The 21156-nt window shown below is 48.8% G+C and overlaps 1 protein-coding gene across 1 annotated transcript in view; it reads left to right on the top strand.

The window, feature by feature from the left end:
• Positions 1-2480: 2480 nt before the first annotated feature.
• The window catches only part of FGD5 (FYVE, RhoGEF and PH domain containing 5), a 118680-nt gene continuing 100004 nt past the window's right edge, over positions 2481-21156 (top strand). The window contains exons 1-2 of the mRNA XM_028101778.2: positions 2481-2493; positions 10657-13306. Of these exons, the coding sequence (XP_027957579.2) occupies positions 2481-2493; positions 10657-13306 (2663 nt within the window). The remainder of the gene's footprint in view (positions 2494-10656; positions 13307-21156) is intronic.

A 21156-nucleotide genomic window follows, 5' to 3' on the forward strand; every position in this document is an offset into this window, starting at 1 on the left:
CATGTTCCTCCCCCAATTTCCACATGAATTGAGACATCCCCCTCTCCCAACACACGCACTTCTTGCCACCCTTCCCACAGAGTGCTGGAATTGCTGAATGCCTACACCCTGGTACATAGTAGACTCACAACCAAACTACTAAATGACCAAGCCACATCTTGAGGTGGGTTTTGGGGATGCAGACATGGAGCAGCAAGGGCAAGAACAGAATCAGGAAATCTCATTTTAGCAATTTGCTCTGTTGCCTCAAATGTTAAATCGGAAGAATTTTTTTTTAAAGATTTATTTATTTTGGGTGCCTGGGTGGCTCAATCGGTTAAGCATGGGCTTTCGGCTCAGGTCATGATTGGGATCGAGTCCCACATCAGGCTCCCTGCTCAGCAGGGAGTCTGCTTCTCCCTCTGCCCTTCACCCTGTTTGTGCTCTCTCTCAAATAAATAAATTTGAGAGAGAGAGAGTGTGCAAGCACATGTGAGTGGGGGTAGGGGCAGAGGGAGAGAATCTCAAGCAGACTCCCTGCTGAGTGCGGAGCCTGACACAGGGCTCAATCTCATGGGCTCAGTCTCATGAACCATGAGATCATGACCTGAGCTGAAGTCAAGAGTCAGATGCTTAACCAACTGAGCCACCCAGGTGCCCCTAAAATGGGAAGAATTTTGATACCAGCTTCACAAGGGTTGTAATGAAGCTTAAATGAGTAAATATGCATATACAGAGCTGTGCCAGGCACACATTAGGCACTCCATAAATGTAGTTATATGTGGAAGATATAGTCCTTGCCCTCAGCTTTCAACGTCTGATGGAAGGAAGCCCTTAGTATGGTATTCAAAGCACCTCTGGGGTACCTGGCTGGCTCAATCGGTGGAGCACGGGACTCTTGATCTTCGGGTTTTGAGTTCGAGCCCCACAGTGGGCAAAGAGATTACTTAAAAAAAAAAAAAAAAAGCACCTCTCATCCCAGTCTTTTTGTTGCTCCTATTGGGACGCTTCCACCAGCTATTTCCCTGCCAAGCCAACCCTTAGGGCTGCTCCAACAAGCTATGCCTTTTCACACCTCTAAGTCTTTGCTCAGTTTATCTCCTCCACTTGAAAGGCCTTTCCTTTGCTTGAACCCTCTTCACTCTGGGGAGGTGGAGCACCTCTGAGTTCCCACAAGCTCTCCTGCACTCCTGTCCCAATCCCAGCACTCTGCCTATGTTTGCATGGCAAATCAGACCAGGACCAGGGCCAAGGCTTGGTCAGATCATCCATATCATCTAGCACCAGGCCTGGTCCCAGGGAGATGCTGGCCAGTGTGCGCTGAGTGAACAAAGAAAGCCTCATCAACCAGGTCTTCCTTTCAACGTCACCTCCTCAGGGAGGCCTTCCTTGATCACCCATTCTCTATACAAGTGGTTCTCAAACTTCAGCTTACATCAGAAAGACCTGAAGGTTTTGTTAGACACAGGATTTCTGATTCAGTAAGTCTGGTGGGGGGAGGGGTGTCCTGAGAATTTGCATTTCTAGCAATTCCAATGCTGATCTGCACACTTTGAGAATCAGTGCTCTGCCCCATTACCCTGGCTTATCTCTCTGAAGGCATTTATCACTCTCTCTGAAATGATATTGCTTATTTGACTGTGTCTCCACTGACTTCCCATCTAAGCTCCATGAGGGTAAGAACTGGGAGCGTTCTTATTCTGCTCTCTGCACAGCGCTTGATCCAGGACCGAATGCATGCCCGAGGTTGAAAAGAAAGAGATGGACGGTCCCTTGGACGAGGCGCTAGGAGGTCTCCAAAAGCCCACTCGCCGGCTCCCTCCTTCCCCTCAATTGATCCTGGTCCCTTAAACCTCGCGCGGCTCCCGAATCACCACGGCCCCTTTAAATGTGCGCGGGGACGCCTCGCCCCTCATCTCCTGCGATCCCTGACAGAGCAGAAAGGAAAAAAAAAAAAAAAAAAAAAGCCTTCCTCAGAGCGGGAGGAAACGTCTAGGAGGGGGCGGAGGCGCAGCGGCGGCAGAGGCGCGGCGCCCTGAGCGCTGCGCGCCCGGTACGGAGCGGGGACTCGGAGCGGACGCGACGCTGCGCGCTGCCCCGGCCGCCGCCCCACGCGCGGTGCACTCGCGCCCCATCCCCTCTCCCGCCCCCGGCCAGCGCGACCCCGTCCCCGGAGACTCGCGGCCCGCGTCCCCACTCGCCCCTCGCTGCGCGCGGAATCGCGAGCGAAGGCGACGCAGCGCGCTGCCCCGGCCGCCGCCCCGAGCGCCCCGCGCTCGCGCCCCCTCCCCGCCCCGCCCAGCCCAGCCCGGAGGCTCGCGCCCCGCGCCCCCAGTTGCCCTGCGCGCCGCGCGGAGTCCGGCGCGCGCCGGGGGGGCGGGGCGGGCGCCAGGGAGTGCTGGCCCCGCGGGGCGGCCATGGAGTAAGGCGGCGCGCGGACTCGCGCTGGGACGGACCGACTGACTGACCGACGGGCGGCCCCGGGCTGGGCGTGCTGGAAAATGAACAGAGCAGGTAGGAGGCTCCGCTCGACCTCTGGCGCCGCGGGACGCGCGCGAGGGGACGGCGCCAGGCGCTCCAAGTTGGAGCCCACGGGGCCCCTGGAGCGAGCCGCCGAAAAATGCCCCGACCTTCCCACTCTGCTCGGCTGCGGCCGAGATATGGGCGGGTCCGGAGCCCCCCGGCCGAGGAGGTTGAGACTCATCGGGGGGCCCCTTGTCCGAGACGCCCCGCCTGGGGGACGCCCCCTCAGTCTCCGCGAGGCCGCACCCTGGCCGCGTACGCCCTCCGCCGCTCCCACCGCGACCCCAGTGTGGGGCACCGCTCGGCAACAGAGAAACGCTCCTTTCGCGAAGGCAACTTGGTCGCGCCCCTGAATCCTCACTCCGGCTCTTCGGGGTTCCCGCCAGGCCCTCGTTGGCCCCTCAGAGGGCCTTCCTGGGCCCCGGGGTCCTTCCGGAACTCTTCCCCACCCCGGGGTCTATTACTGGCCCCTCCGTACCCGGCGGCGCACTCTTAAGACGATTCCTGCTCCCTCCTCTCTCCTAGACCCCGAGACTTTGGAGCTCACTCCCTGGAGGAGACTAGAAAGCCCTAAATTGGGGCGCCTGGGTGGCTCAGTCGTTAAGCGTCTGCCTTCGGCTAGGGTCATGATCCCGGGGTCCTGGGATGGAGCCCCGCATCCGGGCTCCCTGCTCGGCGGGGAGTCTGCTTCTCTCTCTCCCACTGCCGCCTGCTTGTGTTCCCTCTCTCGCAGTGTCTCTCTGTCAAATAAATAAAATCTTTAAAAAAAAAAAAAGCCCTAAATTATCCCCCCCCCCCACAGCGCACCCCTCCCTCGCAGGGCCCTGGCCGGGGGCCCTCTTTGTGCCTCCCCCAGGGGACGAAACGCCAAGGGGGACACTCCTCGCCGAGGCTGAGCCGCACTCCAGACGTTCCCTCCCATCCCTCGAGTCTCTGCCTCATGAATCTGACTCTGCCAGTTCAGGGGATTCCGGGAAATCCAGAATGCGTTTGATAGCGAATACTAGCAGTCCCTTCAGAGGAGTGCCATTTAACAGATTTAGTAACTGAGACTCAGATGGGCGATGCCTGGAATCGTTCTCAGGATTCCTGACACCATCCACCGCAAGGGCAGAAAGTTCCCTCGAAGAGGCGAGTTTGCAAAGCAAGGGGCTCAGCTAACTTAATTTCCCTGCCAAGGAGCGATAGTCACTCTTTTTTTCTTTTTCTTTTAAAATTGAGCAGAAGGCAGCCCCCTCCTGGACCAACACCCTTGTCCGAAGCCATACTCCAAAACACACATCCCTAAAGAAACAGGAAGCCACCATTTTGGCTGTCTTAGAACCATATCCTGCTGCCTTGTGTGTGTGTGTGTGTGTGTGTGTGTGTGTGTGTGTGTTGTGGGTTTTTTTCTTTTTTAAGTCTTTTTAATGAAAAAAGTCATTGTCTTAGGAGTGAAATGCAGACGGGAGATATTTGGCTGGACTGATTTGACAAAGGCGACACTCGGGGACTTGGGAGTGTGGAAGCAGCCTTCCTGTGTCCAGGCCCTGTTGTTGCTGGGCATGTGGATGCCTGGACGGTGAGGGAGTGTGGGTCACAGCAGGGGTGGCACTTTGGGAGAGGCTGGAGCAGGGTCCCAGTGCCCAGCCAGCCATTCCTTGGAGGAAGAGGTCGCCTCCTGCCTGTTTCTGGCACAGCCTGAACAGAGCCGGGCTAGCTTTTTCTACACTCCTAATAAAACTCACTTAAAACAATGGTGAGAGCGGTTCCAGTTTTCCCACGTTTCCCTGCTTGAGGCTTGGGCAAGCCCTCCCTTTTCTGAGAATCTGGGGGGATGGAATGAGCCGGAATAAACTGAGAGGCAGGTTTGGTCCCAGGAAATCTTAGCAGTTGCTACTCTTGGGTTTAGCCTTCCTGTAACTTGCCTCCAGCACAAACCTGGTTACTTTTTCAGTGTGCTGGCAATGATGGGAAGCTCACATAATGATCTCTGCGTGCTATGCTCTGAATTTCCTGATCATGTAACATAGTGGTTCACAGACTCCATGGGACTGAATTTCAGAACCACTATGTACTTAGTTATGTGACCTCGAGGAGGTTACTTCACTTCTGTGCCTCAGTTTCTTCATCTGAAAAATGGGGATAGTATGATCTTTGTCATTGAGTTCTCATGATTAAATAAACCTTATAAGGTGTCTGGAATAGTGTCTGTCATAAGCTACCAGTGAATACTGGCTAATATTTATTGGTCACTTACTGTGAACTAGGTGCTGCTTTTAAGTGTTTTACTTCAATCAATTCAGTTTTCACAGTAAACTTATGAGGTAAGTACTCTTGCTATCCCTATGGGAAAACTGAGTTGCAGGGATCTTACGGTCACTGAGCCAAGATGGGATTGAAACACACACTGTCCAGCTTGAGAGCCTGCTTTTTTATCCAGTGCTAAACACATAGTAAGTGCCCAAGAAATTATAGCCAACTGACTGTTAGGTGTCTTATGTCTGTTATTTCCTTTGAACTTCTCAACATCCTTAGAGAAAAAGGAGGTATTTATTTCATTTTACCAAGAAAGAAACAGGGTCAGAGAGGCAAAGTGTCATGCTCAGGATGACACAGATGATGTGTGCCAGGGCTGGGATTGGAGCCCAAGTCTGTCTGAGCCTGGGGCCCCATGCTTTTCCCGCTTTGTCCCTGCAGTCTTCCCGGTATGTGCCCTGTCGTGGATCACTGGACTAGCTTAACAACAGCCTAATTAGAAATCATCAGGCTTGGCTTGGACATTCCAGCAGGCACCCAGGAATGAAAGTTAAATTAAGATGCAATTGGAAGGTGAAATTGGAAGATAATTACTCTTGGAACATATGGCTATGAGAGTTCCAGGGGGAATATAGTGAACTGCAGTTTAAACAGACTCAGGTACTGAACAAGGGGATATCAGGGGACACGAGAAGAGCCATGAGTTTAAATATGCTATAGTCGGCTGGAGCAGAAGGCACTTACTGACTGGTTGGTGCAGCACCCCTGCTCTACAGATGGGGAAACTGAGGCTCAGTGAGGGGAAGGGACTTGCCCAAGGTCACACGTCCAATTAATGGCAGAGCCAGGAGTGATCAGAGCTCCTGACTCCTAGTCCAGTGCTCCTCCCAATGCCCCTTCTCATTTAACCTCTACATAACTGACAAGGAAACAGCAGCATGTGTGGGTGTGAGTGACAGATACTTAATTGAAATAGAGAAAATATAAACTAGTAATGGGGCCTGGCTGGGAATGATTTCTATCACCAGAAGCTGTTAAAAATCTCTTCCTCCTGTCATTGTGGTTCCCCCACTGTCAGTTAACTCTTGGCATCTTGGCTCAAAGGGTATTCTGTACTTGAGTTATCCTAACGCATAGCAAATTGCCAAGAGGTCCTGGGCAGAGAGGTATGAGCCCCCCCCCCACCCCTGCCCCGGGCTCTGTGATACTGGGGGAAGGAAGGTTCACACCACAGCCAGAGGAACTCATGAGATAGCAGAGGGTCCACCAGCTCCACCCATGCTGGGTTCTGGATAGTCAGAAAGTTGAGCTTAACCCGGAGGAGGAAGCCCCAGCCCAGATTTATCCTGTAATCCCCCATCCCCGCCATACTGAACTCTTTACCATACTCCCAAAGTGCCTTTGGGCCTCTACACATTCTATTCCCTCTATATGGCATACCCAGCCTCTTTTTTGATCAGGAAAATCCTCCTCGTCCTTCCACATGCCCCCCAATGCTATCTCTTCCCATGGGTCTTCTCTAGGCAGAATTGGTCTGGGACCCAAATAAACTTGTACTGAGGATAGGGGCTCTGTGGGGCTCCTTTTTGTGAGGGAGGAGGGAGGGAGCAGAGCTGAAGCTCTCACACAACCTTCATTTTCTTCCATTCCTCCCCAGTGTGTCTTTCCCTGACTCCTTCTCATAACCTCAGGGCCACTGGGGCTCCCTCCTGGGCCCTGCTCTTTTCTTTGTTCACACTCATTCACTTGGTGATCTCACCAGGCGCAGGCCTTAAATTCTATCTCTGTGATGGTTGCCTCCAGCCAGACCTCTCCTCTGAACCCAGACTGGTATATCTGGGAGCCCACTTGATATCTGTCTCCACCTGGGCGTGTGGTACAGATCTCAGGTTTAACACGTGCAAACTGAAATTCTGGCTTTCCCTCCCCAGTACCAACTGAATTCTCTTTCCCAGTTCCTCTGACTCAAAACCTTGGTGTTGTCCTTGACTTCGCTCCTTTTACACCCCATGTTCAAAATGTCAGCAAATCCTGCCAGCTCTGCCTTCATATTTGGAATCTGACTCTTCTTTACCACTTCCACTACTGCCAACCTGGTCCAAGCCTCCATTGTCTCATCTCTTGCCTGGATTATTGCAAGAGCCTCCTCATGGGTGTCCCTGCATCCATCCACACCACTTCTACCTATTTCAGCACATTCACCAGAGTATGCGTGTCCTTCTTCTGTTTGGGGGGCCCTGTATGATCTACACTCTCCCTGTGACCTCTGACCTCATTTCCTGCTTCTCCCTGTTGCTCGCTCATCCCTCCCTTCTAGCCACTCTGGCCCTCCCTGAACACACCACCTGAGTCCTGGCTTCCCTCACATCTTTCTAGTCTTTGCTCTAATGTCCTCTCAGTGAGGCCTATCCCAATTTAAAATTGAAAAAAACAAACAAAAAAACCGAACTCCTAATCTTTTTCCATAGACTTTATGATCATCTAATGTACAATAATATGCTTCTTTTTATTGCTTATCTTCCTCTACCAGAATATAAGGTTCGCCAGGGCCAACGTATTTGTTTTTGTTCATTGATTTGTCCAAAGATTCTAGGTGAGTGCCCTGCACATAGTAGGTGCTCAATAAATGTCTGTTTGAAGGAATCGGATTAATGGGAATTAGATGGGAGTAAATGAAAGCCAGTCATTCACCTTAGGGTCGGTTAGTACTTCTGAACCCTGGACTCAGCCTTATGTAAATTTCACACCTGGCTAGCTGTCTCTGGTCTCTCTGGTCTCAGTTTCCTTGAATTTTACCCTTTTCTGCCTCACTAGAAACTGGGAGCCCTGAGTCTCCACTGTAGAAGAAAGCTCAAGGGCAAAAGGGCGAAGGCAGAGGTTCAAGTGACTAGACCAGGAAGCAAGAAACCCACATTCTACGTGGGCCTTGCTCCAGGCTTGCTGAAAACTGTATGCCTCGCCTCTATGTGCCTCAGTTTCCTCATCTTTTCCTGAGGGGTCAGACAAAGCCTTTCTGATTCTGGCATCCTTTGATCTCAGAGAGGATGCAGGTGAAACACCCTGAATCTCAGAGCTGGAAGCAGGACATGGACACTAGATACTTGTCATTCCTAGGGGATCCTGTGGGGAAGGCATTTTCTTGCAGGATCACGCCTCAGACGCCCACTGTAACCTTTCTTGAGGAGAGAGCGCCCACAGATCAATAGCTTGATTGGATGAAGGATGGAGTGGGGGTGGGGCTGATGCAGCCAAGGCGATGGTCGTTTTTCATGGCCCATCTGTCCCTTTCTCAGGTCTCATGGCACTCCTGTGAAATACCACCTGCTAAGGATGAGAAATGAGAGTCCCCACCCTCAAAGAATAATTTCATGCCAGTGCCTGACACCTGATGTTGGGAGCTTGAACCTAATATTATATATCAGTGTAAAGCAAGACTTATACCAGGGGAAGATGTGGGATAGGCAAAGACTGACATTATTAGAATAATAATAGCTTCTCATTATTGAGTACTTCTACTTGAAGACCTACTGCTGGGCACTTTTAATATCTATCTTTTAATCTTCATAACCTCTTGAGAGTAGGTGTTCCCAGTGTGCCCATTTTACAGATGAAGAAACTGAGGCTCGGTTTCATTGCTTATAAGTGGCAAAGTCAGGATTTGAACCCAGATCAGCCAGGCTCCAAAGGCTCACTCTGTTACTCTGCAATGACAGACTAGCTAATGGTTAGCTGTTTAAACTCCACATAGTTGGGTGGGTTTTTGTGGATGAATATAGGTGTGGGTTAGGGGGTTGGGTGCTTTAGAGTCTTGACAGCTGTGTCTCTTCTCTCCCTTTCTTACTGGCCGCTACCACATTTTACACTTGGCGGTATTCCTGTTCCAACTGCCAATCCCTACCCCTCCTAATTAGCTGTACACTGGAAAACCAGACCACTAAGTTCATTAGATTTATTTGCAAAGTGTAACTAAAAAGGCTCTAAAATCGGGCCCTTTCAGGAACAGAGTATATGGGCACCTATATTCTTGCTATTCCAGGCCTTTTTAATTTCCTTTGGGGCATCCTCAGCTAATTTTTACATAGTTCTGCCAGTTTAGGGGAGATACTTACTTTGGCTTCAGATTTATTGAAATTGAGGTGCCAATGGAACAGTCCCACGGAGATGGGTTAAAACCAGTTAGCACTGTGCTGGCCAGCACCGTAGCCACCACCCACATGTAGCCACTGAGTAGCTGAAATGTGGCTAATCTGAATTGTGGTGTGCTGAAAAGTGTAAAATACACATTAGATTTCAAGAACTTAGTACGAAAAAAGTATGTCAAATATTTCCTTAATAAATTTTGTATATTGATGACATGTTGATCCAGACATGATTCATTGATTACATGATGATATCCAAAATGATGGTATTTTGGATATATTGAATTAAAAAAGAAGTATTGTTAAAATTAATTTCACCTGTTTCTTTTTTACTTTTTTAATGTGACTATGAGAAAATTTAAAATTACATATGTGGTATAAACATGGCTCACACTCTGTCTCTGCCAGAGAGCCTTGAGCTACAGATGACTGGGATTAGGTGCTGCAAGGGTTTACCTGGGAGTCCAATGCATAGGGAGGTGAAGTTTGCTGACGGACTTCTAGGACTTTTGCTCCATCTCCCTTCTGTCATGAGCCAGGCTGGCATTTTGAAGCTGCTCTGTGTCAAACCCAGGCCTTAGTGGGGATGGCACTGGGAGGAGGGGCTGGCTCAAGGGGAGACTTGTATGTTGTCATCTATGAGCAGTGGGAAGCCAAGAAGTGCATTTGAAGTGGAGATGTCAGGATGGAGATGCCTTCCTGGAAAGCTTCATTCCTCACTCTGTCCACAGTGTGGCCAGGGGCTTGGGGCATGGAGGCATGCTTGTTGCAGGGCAGATGAACTTGGAAGTGGGCAGCTACTCCCTTGACCCTTGCACTTGTCCAGATCCCTCCCATTCTGCAAAATACAGCTGAAATTTCACCTTCTCCAGGAGGTCTTCCTAGTCATGGTAACTCTTGCTTCTCTGACTCCTGTTGCACGTGCATTTGTATCACATCCTTTATTCTGACATGTCAGATAGATCCTGCACATCCATAAGGCAGGAGACTTTTTGCAAATATCCATGTCAGAAAATACCATACGGTTTCTCCCATGAAATCCAGATACCCTGAAATTTGGATGCAGGGCAGTTAGCTAGGCACCAGTCTTAAAGCATGTAGAATTCAGAGGTAACCCTTAGAAGAGTCATGCATCATTGTCACAGACCTTTGGTGTATTGTCCCTGAAGGAGTGAGATAATGGCTATTTAATCATAACATTCCAAGGGTCTGTGGCTCTGTCCTCCAATTGTTCTGTTAGTCTTGCCTCCCTGACTCAACTGCAAGTGCTCAAGAGAGGTATCCTTCTCTTTGACCCTAGAAGACCTTCCTGTCTACGGTGCTATGCATATAGATAGTAGGTATCCAATGAACTAACTGTAGAATGAATGTAAGCTCCATGAGGGTGGCAGGGATGGTGACTGTCAAGTTCAACATTGTCTCATGGCTACCTGGCACCTAGAAAGCATTTAATGCATGGTTGTTGGATCAATGATTACAATGATCCGCACACCTTTGTTTGAGGAGTATGTCATTGAGTTGAGTTTTGTTAGCTGGACTGTGTACAAAAGGAAGATCTATTCACTTTGTTTACAGAATGAATTATCAGTAGAGGTGAAGGGATTTTAAAGATGGTGGTGGAGGACATAAACCGAAGACAGAACCTAGTAGATTGGGCTCACATAGGTTGGGAACCTATCTTCAATGTTTTCTTGAAAATGCTAAGTGGTAGACTCTGAATGGAAATAAGGGTAACTATACTTTTTGTGTCCTTGTTTTCTCTATTTTCATCCTTTAGATTCACCAAAACCACCAGTTGCTCCCAAGCCAAAGACTGCCAGTCCCCTCACACCTGTGACAGCACCCAAATTCCCTTCATCACCCCGGCCTGATAGTCTTCACAGTCCCAACTCCATGTCTAGGGGGCCAAAACCCCCCATTGCCCCTAAGCCCAGGCTGGCGACCCCCAGTGAGTGGAGAGCCAGCGTGTACATGATCAACAGCTTGAACAAATGCAGCAACGGGAAAGTGCTCTGCGTTGACAGGGGGCTTTACGGAGAGCACCGGTCCAACTTGGAGTGCTCTGAGTCTGAGGCTGATGAGGAGTACATCGTGGTCCCCAAGGCTCCGCCAAAAGAGGATGAACCCAGGGGTAGCAACTCTGCGGAGAATGCAGTAATGGTGCCTCCAGATGCCGCTGGGGCAGAGGAGTGCCAGGAGGGAGGCGAGGAGAGCGACCTGGAGGGGATGGGAGCTGCTGAGGACTTGGCAGCCCCAGCTGAAGTGGTGCTGGGTGAAGAGGTTGTTGGAGGCATAGCCCCCACCCCTGAGAAGGTGGGGGTGGAGGACGGTGCCCGTGACCCGGGGGCAGAGGAGCAGACATTTACAAGTGAGGAGGAAGAGAAGCTAGTGGAAGAACACAACGTGTACAACCTGGAGGACAGGGGCCCTTGGGATGGAGAAGCAGTCCTTCCGACTGATATCATTCTAAGTCACGTTGATTTAGAGGGTCCAGCAACTCCCAGTGATGAGCCTGGGACACCCAGGGAGGCAGGAAAGGGTGGTGAGGAGGGCTTCACCAACACAGAACCAGGGACTCCAGATGAACATGTGGATTCTGACAGGCCCCCTGAGGGGGATGCTGAAGATGACAGCAAGGAACCCACAGAGAATGAGGGCTTGGCATTGGGTGTTCAGGAGGCAGAGATGGCCACAGACAGCCCTGAAGTCCCAGAGGAGGGGGGTGAAGATGCCACAGCCAGTGGTGACCACGTTGACCAGGATGAACCACCTGACCAAAATGAGAAAACGGACCCAGAAGAAATGGCAGCAGTCACCGAGGAGGTGCGAGAGGACCCTCGAGAAGGTGAAGACCTGGTACAGGAAGAACCTGCCGAGGAGAGCTGCCAAATCATTCCTTTCGAGAATGATGGCATGGATGAATTTGTGACTTCACTCTCAGGAAGTCCCTACGAGTTCTTTCCGACTGAGAGCACCTCTTTCTGTAGCGAGAGCTACTCTTTTTCCAAGTCAGCAAAAGATTTAGAGTCACAGCAGGAACCACAGTCTGGAGAACGTGCTGAGCAGGATCCCGTTGTTGGAACTTCATGTGGCCCTAGGGAGGGCCCCTCTGTCCCTGACGTGGTGGTCATGCCAGAGGATGAGGATGCCATAGACGATGGGCTCACCAACCCCTATGAGATGGGTGTTGACCTGGAGCAAGGGGCTGACCCTGGGGAAGGAGAGAAGCCTGAGACACAGGCTGCATCTGACATGCTGAGTGGTTATGGCACGAATGAAGAAATGAACTCTGATGCTGAGGGTGGCCTGGTCTCCATCGACAGGAAGAACATCATCACTAGGGCCAGGCCCCACTCCGGGAAGTTGGCTGGCTATGTCCCAGAAACTGTCCCAGAAGAAACCGGACCAGAAGCTGGCTCATCAGCCATTGGCATTAGAGGTGCCACCAAGGAGGCGAGAAAGACGGTTCTTTCGTTGGAGGGGAAACCGCTGGAAGCCAGCAGGGCCTTGCCAGCAAAGCCCAGAGCCTTCACTCTATACCCCCGATCATTCTCTGTGGAAGGCCGAGAGATTCCAGTCTCCTTGTACCGGGAGTCGGAGGCATCGGGCTTGGATGACCATAGGATCAAAAGGAAAGATGACAACCTTTCTCTGCCCTGTATGATTGGCTCCTCTGGGAGTTTCTCCCAGAGGAACCACCTTCCGTCCAGCGGCACCTCAACACCCTCTTCTGTGGTCGACATCCCGCCCCCTTTCGACCTGGCCTGCATCACCAAAAAGCCCATCACAAAGAGCTCTCCCTCCTTGCTGATCGAGAGTGAGCCCCCAGACAAGTACACCAAGAAGAAGAAGTCATCCTTCAAGAGGTTCCTGGCGCTGACTTTTAAAAAGAAGTCGGAGAACAAAGTGCACGTGGATGTCAACGTGTCTTCTTCCAGGTCGTCCTCAGAATCCAGCTACCATGGGCCTGCCAGGCTTCTGGAAATTGACCGCAGGAGCCTCAGCAACTCCCCACAGCTTAAGGCTAGGACTGGCAAGCTCCGGGCTTCCGATTCCCCTTCCTCTCTCATCTTCTACAGGGATGGCAAGAGGAAAGGTGTCCCCTTCAGCAGGACGGTGTCCAGAGTGGAGTCCTTCGAAGACCGCTCCCGGCCCCCCTTTCTGCCCTTGCCCCTGACCAAGCCGAGGTCCATCTCATTCCCCAACGCCGACACTTCAGACTATGAGAACATCCCAGCCATGAACTCAGACTATGAAAATATTCAGATTCCACCCCGGAGGCCCGCGAGGGCTGGGACATTTACAAAACTGTTTGAAGATCAGAGCAGAGCCCTGTCCACGGCAAATGAAAATGACGGCTACGTGGACATGAGCAGCTTCAACGCCTTTGAAAGCAAACAACAGAGCACAGACCAAGAAGCAGAAAGGTACTGTGAAATTATATTTTCTTTGTTGTTGGGCAAGAGTGACCCCGTCTGAGAGGTAAGCTTAGGTGTAGGGGACAGAATGGACTTGCTTTTTAGCCTCAGGCTCTGTTTATTTCTAACTGTGTGACTTGGGGTGTGTGGCTTTACTCTCTGAGCCCAGTTACTACATCTATGAAATGGGATTTCTGCTGCCTCACGGCAGAGTGTTTGAAGAGATCAGAGATGATCATCTGTGTGAAAGTATTGTTTAAAACACCAAATACAGTGTAAATGTGAGCATTTGTATTTCCATTATTTGAGAGACATTTCTCATTTAGGAGGACGGGTTTGCTAGTCCCCCTCCAGGAAAGTCACCAAGAGAGAAGGTCCTGGTATCCTGCCAAACTAAATTCACCATCAGGAAAATACCCTAAATTGAGATTGATACCCTTTTACTATGTAAATATACACTCTATTCAAGGGAACTAGAAAAGATAATCTATTTAAATTGTTTAAAGAGCGAAGGGTGCCGTGAGCTAAATTTCTGAATAGAAGCCTTTAAGAGGTACATCCAGGATGATTTTTTTTTTTTTGACTCATTCACCTTGGAAATAAGAATGAAACACTGAAATTATTGACAACAGTGGGGATTTTCTGACCCCACCTTCCCAAGACTGACTGAATACCCTTATTGATCATCCCAAGTGGATAACTGCCAAATCTTGCTGTTCCTTGTACCTTGTGGATGCAGCTTAAAGGCAATGCAATTCAGCCTCAACCATTTACTCTCTTTGGGAGCACCTGATTGGAATTAATACAAGTGAAAATGGCAGTGATTTTAAAGGATATCCTGATTCTGACCCCTTGTGTGCAGTGACTTCACCCAGTCCCACACAGCTGCTACTGCTGGGAGTTCCCAGGGCACCTGCAGTAATGAATAGATAAGATGATTTGCAATTAGCATGAGCTGTCGCTGGAGTGTAGATGCTAGAAGTGTTTATGTGGTTTATTCTCCTGAGTTTTTTACATGGTTTCCCACCCTGGCTCCATCTTCTCCCTCCCCCAAGTCTGGGTAAGGCCGTTAATTAGTTCTTTCCAGAATGAAAGGGTTTGTTTGCTGGGGCAAGGGTAAACACTAACACTGTTGGAGGGACTGAGTTTAATTTGGAGAGTGTGGACGTGTGCAAACTCTACAAGGGTGAGAGCTACACAGCCGACCAGTTCATTGCATTAATAGTTACCAGCAGGGTTTGACAGGATCCAGACCTAGCTGAGTGCCTCCTAGCGTTAATGAAAATAGAACCAAGCTCTGAAACCAGAATCACCTAGAAAGGATCTCAAAGGGCAGATGATCAAGCCTTCCACTCTAACAGGCCTTTCTCTAACCCAGTCTGTACTTGAATTCCTCAAGCCACAGGGAACTCACCATCTCCCAGAGCTGCCTCATCTGTTGCTAGGTATCCTGATTAAATTTTCCTTTCTGACTGAGGCAAAAGCTGTCTCCTAATATCCCTACCCCACTCATGCTGGCTCTCCCCCTCTCAAGCCAGGCAAGGGAGCTCATTTCCTCTTTTGTATGACAGCCCTTCAGCAATCGAAGTTGGCTTCTGTAGAATCACTGAATTTTATAGCTGGAAGGGAACTTCAGACATTTGGTCCTCTTACAGAGGAGTAAACTGAGGCACAGAGAGGGAAAGGGATTTACCTAAGGTGGCTCAGCAATTTAGTGGAGAAATCAGTGCCAGGGCTCAAGATTTCCTGACATCTGGTTCAGGCATCCTTAGTGAATTACACTGAGGGGTGCCAGATCTGATTGTGCAGGCTGTGCACTGTACCGCTTCAGGGCCACATTCACATTCAACCCCCCTACCTCCACCCCCTGCCCCGGGGTTGTACAGTGCACGGGTTGCTTGGCCATTTGCCGAGTCCCTGTTGCCTTGATCTGTACTTTGCCCAAAACCCCAAAAAGGTCCCTTCATCCAAATTAACCTGATAATAAGGGGAAAATACCCAAGAAAATGTCAATGCTACCATACCTTGACTGCTTCCTGTATGCCGGGCGTTGTGCTGGGTGCTTTCCCTGCATTTTCTCACGTTTGATGCTACAGCCTGGGGCCATGGTTGAGTATCTTGGACTGTCAGACTCAGAGCACTGTTGCTCTACTCTGATGTTCCTTCACAGAAGGCCAGACTGACCAGATAAATCTCCCATGCAGGAACCACATCCTCCTGAACATCAATCAGTGAGCAAAGCTTTCTTCCGTTTTCCGGCATGAAACAGATGGAAGCAAAGGGAGGGGGAGAAATCCTCGCCTTGGGCTGAAACAGGTCTGGGCAAGGGAGGTTTCAGACACATCAAGTTGAGAGGCATGAGGGACTGCTGTGGGGGTGGGGTCCTAGTGGCTTCCCCACCTGAACAGGGGCTTTGAGAACCTAGCGGCTGGGGTGCTGCTGATCTGAGACATGTGCCTAGGGGTGCCCAGGGTTGCTTCGGGCTGAGCGGCACAGGATGGGGCAAGAGGGCCGTTCCTCCTCCTTCCGCTCCTTGTCCTGTCCCGCACCTTGCTTCAGTGTGGGGATCAGGGAATAAACATCAACAGCCCTGAGAGGGTGCAGGACGGTGTATCAGGAGATGTGGGTTCAAAGCCCACTCAGTCACTGACCTGCTGCGGGATCTTGGAAAAGGCTAGGCCACAGTTTGCTCATCTGTAAAATGGTAAGATTGGAGCAGATCTGTATTTCTCAACCATTTGCCTCTCCTGTACCACTTTTATCATTTCTGTTCTACTGCCTATACTATCACTTACTTATTGTTTTTCTTTCAATCAGTCTCTCTTTTTTACTTCAAAAATATTTAGAAAGGAAATTTTGTGTCAGTGTTGGGAAATGGAAAAACACTATTGGTTGCCATAAATAGAAGGCAGTTATACGAATATGATACAAAGGAAAGGAAAATAACGGGTAAATTCTAGCTTGAGGTTATTACTTGCCAAGACTGGCGCTGGAAGCCTGGCCCCTTTGTTAAACAGGGAGAGGTGTTAAAGACGTCCTGGCACCACACAGAGACTTTCTTGTTGGCATAATCAGAAGGATTCAAAAGGACTGAAAAGGGAATAACTCTCTCTCCGGTGTGATTCACTGTTATTTAAATCCAAGCCCTTTTTCCACTTAAAAGTACCTCCCTTCAAGAAACACGTAGAGTATAAAATAGAATTCAGAGAGCCCTTAGAGACCTCTGAATCAGAGTAGCAGCTCAGGGTCTAATGGATGATTGTAAAGTTTCTTCTATGTGGTTACTGCCTTTGAGATTTATATACCCAGATAATAACATTTTAGGAGCTGCAGTAATCTTACTAACAATTTTCTGTCTTGTGAAATAAAATTGTATACATTGTTACTTATGTACATTTTCCCCATGGTATACAGAAAGTTTCATCATCTTTTAGTTTAAAGCGTATCCCCAGACCATTCTTTTTTCCCCCCCCGATTTGACCCTTTGTGAAAAAGAAAAAATGGATCAGAGATCTAGTCTAACATTTACTTTTCAAATAGACTGTTTAATGTCCTCAGTTAGAACTCTAGTTCTTTACTTACTCTACTCTTTACTTACTCTAATCTTTACTTCTGAGTATCCCATGGCCCCTCAGTATATGTTGATTATGTGCTAGGAGCTTAATAAATGTGTGTTGATGACCAGGAGTTTTATGATTCCATGCAAATTGGTGGTTTTGAGCTTCACAATGATCAAAGAATTATCATTTATTAAGCACCTGTCTTCAGCAATGCAATGCTAGGTGCTTTGTATACACTTAATAAATACCCATTTGATGCAGAACACTACATAAACTGACTTGTCCTAAGTGTCTCATTTAAATCCCCGTAATTGTGTATTTATTTTTTGCACAATGATGAGTCTGCTTTAATCACTTAGCATTATACACCAACACAGATCCCTGAAGCTGCTTTTCCCCATTTCATTATGAAAATATTCAAACTTATAGAAAAATTGAAAGAGATTTTACAGTGAACGTTCATTTGTCCACCATCTAGATTTACCATTTACATATTGCCACACTGGCTTTTTCTCATCTGTTTCTTTCTCTCTCTGTTCTCCCAGCTGTTATGCTCAGTGCCCATGTTGTTCTTGATGCATTTATGGTAGCTCTTTATGTATGCAGATGAGGGCAGTGGAGCCCAGGGAGAGCCTGTGAGAGCACAGGGGCCAAGCATGTGGGCTTTAGCCAAGCTGCCTGGGGTTTGAGTCTGCACTCCAACCCTTACTATCTGTGTGACCTGGGACAAGATCTGCATCTTGGTTTGTCTGTCATAGGCAATCACAGTAGTTCCTGCCTCATAACGTTGTTAAGACAGAAGGAGTTAATATTGCGCATAGTGAAATGATCAGTAAATATTAGCTATTACTCAGTGATATGGTAAGGTCACTTGTTGGTGGATCCAGGATTTGAATGATTCCAGGGGTAATGGGTTGAGAATCTGGTCCCTTTGACTGTGGGGATGTCTCTCTCTGTCTCTCCTTTTCTCTCTCATATGATGGTTCTTCTGCATGAGTTTGACTTCATGTTCAGGACACCACATCAATAAAACTGGGACCATAAACTTAAAAGCTTCAGCTGTGGGGTGTGGTATCAGCATTACCTCTAACTTGCTCCTGGGTTGGGGTCAGGGCCGCAGACAGCAGCCTGAGTGATAGTGATTTGGAGTCATTAGCAGCCTCTTACACCAAGGACAGCAGAACCAAAGTTTTTATCATCCCGTAGATATGCCTGGCTCTGTGACTCTGACTACAGTTGTTATTTCACTTATAATTCACGATTAGTTAGGCACATTAGTTTCAAGTGCTATAAACTATCATCTGTTGCACAGGTAATAAGTGGCCAAATCAGATTCGAATCCAAGTCTTTCTGACTCTAAATCCAGTACTCTTTCCACTACCTCCTGTTTCCTGTGGTTGAAAAAAATGCCATGTTTTCTGGTGGTCTTCATCCAACAGTTGTAGTGTCTCCCTTGCAGAAGACAAGGTAGCACAGCCACCATCCAAATGTTGGCTTTGTTTATTGGTCCGGAGGGCTCAAGGAAGAATGGAGGGACACTTTCCTTACTTTTCTGTTGGGTGATGGATTTGCTGCTCTGTTGGTGGCTCATCAAGAAGGCTGACAAGCTTTGCTAGAACTTGCTAATGAGCTACTCAGACATCTTGCCTTCCCTCAGGGCCACAGTGGGGGATGCTTACTCTCCTGTGGCCCGTTGTGCCCTCAGAGCAACCAAGAGCTCTGGGTTTGGAGCGGGCCATCTGTTTGGGTTGTACTGCTTGTTAGGGGAGCTTCAGATGATTCAGTCCACCCAGGAGCAGCAGCTCATGAGTGCTCATGCCTTCCAGAGAGAGCTGTGAAAGGTCTGAGGTCCAGCATTTCAGGACTCTCTTCTCCCAGCCCAGCATTCTTATAGAGCTGTTCATTGTTGGAAAGCAGCTTGAATTACATGTTCAAGAGTTTGTGGGTTGGCCATATTATACAGTGTTTGTATGAGGATAAGGAGTGGGAGCATTAATTCAGTATTTTGGCTGATGATGACCTTTTGAGAAATGATTGATTCTTGAGGAACTGTACCCAGTGAAATATGGACAGAGAGAGGTAGACCAGGTACCATCACTGGCCTCAGTGGACTTATTGTTGGAGGGTAGCAAGAGGACTTCTACCCAAGTGCCTGAAATGCAAGGTAGAAAATGCTCAGGATCTAGGGGCGCCTGGGTGGCTCAGTCGGTTAAGCGTCTCCCTTGGGCTCAGGTCATGATCCCAGGGTCCTGGGATCAAGCCCTGCGTCAAGCTCTCCCTGCTCAGTGAGGAATCTGCTTCTCCCTCTGCCCCCCACCTCACTTGTGCTCTCTCTCTCTGTGTCTGAAATAAGTAAATTAAATCTAAAACAAAAGAGAGAGAGAGAGAGAGAAAATGCTCAGGATCCAAAAGGTAGGAGTTCAGAGGAGGGTAGGATGGCTTCATGGAGACTGAAAGAAAAGTAGGCTCTTGACACATGGAGGTAGGAAAGAGATGCAAGGACATGTGCAGAAACACAGACCTGTGTTTTTAGCAGGTGAAGCTGCAGTAAACATGGTTTAATCTTGGTCAGGAGGTGCTTTGATATCTTTTCTCTGGAAAACAGCTCATATCATCGGCAGGCATGGAGAATATATGGAGGAGATTGGGTTGAAAGACTAAGGACTAAACTCAAACACCACATTTTTCTGATTTCCAGTTCTTAGAGTGGTATGTTGCACCAGCTCAGCGAGTTCATCACTCACTCTGCTAACATTTGTTCAGTATCTACCAAACATCAGCTACTGTTCCAGGTACTAGAGGTTTCCACCCTCAAGGCATTCCAGCCCCGCTGGGGAGAGAGACTAAAGTGAGAGGTCATTAGAACCCATGGGATAAAGGTTTTGCTAGAAGCCCCTTGTGTTCTGGAGGAGGGGCCGTGGGCAGCCTGGACTATCTGGGAGACACTTGAAGTGGGTTTTGGCAGAGGAACAGGAGTTCATGGTGGAGACAAACAGTTCAGGAAGAACACAAGCCTGTGCATGAGTCTGGGGGTAAGAAAGGACCATGAAGTGCTCGGATGGACCTCACAGTTGGGATCCAGCCAAAAAGTCCCTTGAATATCAGCCTGATGAATGAGTGCATTGCTCCTGGGCAGTGGGGGGACCATGGCGGTTTTCAGCAGGGCGGGCACACAATGGAGATGGTGCATTGGCACGGGCACTCTGTTGGCACGGTGAAGTGGAGGGATGAAGAAGAGGGAAGCAGGGAGACTAGTCAAGAGGCCGTTGTGGTGGTCCCCTCTGGAGAACATGAAGACCGGGCGGAGCCTTAGCAGCAGGAAGGGAGGGAGTGGGGTTCCACAGTGAACACAGCCTCCACTTCTCCGGGGCTGACTCCGGAGCTAGCCTGGGGCTGCCTTTGCTTTCCTCATCCTTTTATTTATTTGTTACAGCCTGTTGGGGCCCAAATAAATAAAAGATTTGAGTTGGTTTCCAGTAAAAGACAAGCAAGAAGTAATAAGAATTCAGTACTTAAAAGTTAAAGGATACAAGCCAAGTAATAAAGCTAGGAGACAGAATTGTACAGGCAGTCCAGGCAGTCCAGACCAAGGACAGCGACTGCGACTAAGAATTCCTAAATCCAGCACAAAATCTAGGGTTAAGAGCCCTCTCTCCCTCCTTTCCAGCCCCTAGCACACATTCACCATCCTTAGAATGCAGTAAATATTTTGCTGAAGTGATTCCCTGAGAGAGTGAAGCCTGATTTTTATTTTTTACAACCGTAGATGGTGCTGCCGCAGCGAATATACACATCATTGTAATACAAAGGTGATTTACAGCCTCAGCTATAAATCCTTGGGTGGGTACACGGCAGAGCTGCAACTAAACCTCCCGCTGACTAATTCCATTGGTGCTGAGAGCTGCATGCCTGGATTTTTGGCACATCCCAGCCATGGTATTCATGGGTATCTTTATATCTGCCTGTAAGCTGGGAGCCTTCCTATTATTATTATGTTTTTGACAAATGAACTCATGCAGAGCTTTCATTAAGTTTCATTGAAAGGACCTGGAAATGCCATAAAAATTATTATAATCTCAAAACCATCACATTCCTAATGCATGCGGCTGTGCTTCTTGTTGAAATTGACTGATGAGAATGTTCAGTTTTTAATTTTCTGACTTAAAATAAGACCATCTGCAGCCGTTTCTTTTAGCAATAATTTTTAATTAAATGCAATAAAATTTACAGGGAAGGACCCTAATAAGAAAATCGTGTCGGAAGCACACTTATTGTAACATTTACTAGCATGATATTAAA

Source organism: Eumetopias jubatus, unplaced genomic scaffold (genome assembly GCF_037043125.1).
Source record: "Eumetopias jubatus isolate StellerSeaLion01/CBP00866 unplaced genomic scaffold, mEumJub1_p1.0 scaffold_1, whole genome shotgun sequence".
Taxonomy (NCBI): Eukaryota; Metazoa; Chordata; class Mammalia; order Carnivora; family Otariidae; genus Eumetopias; species Eumetopias jubatus.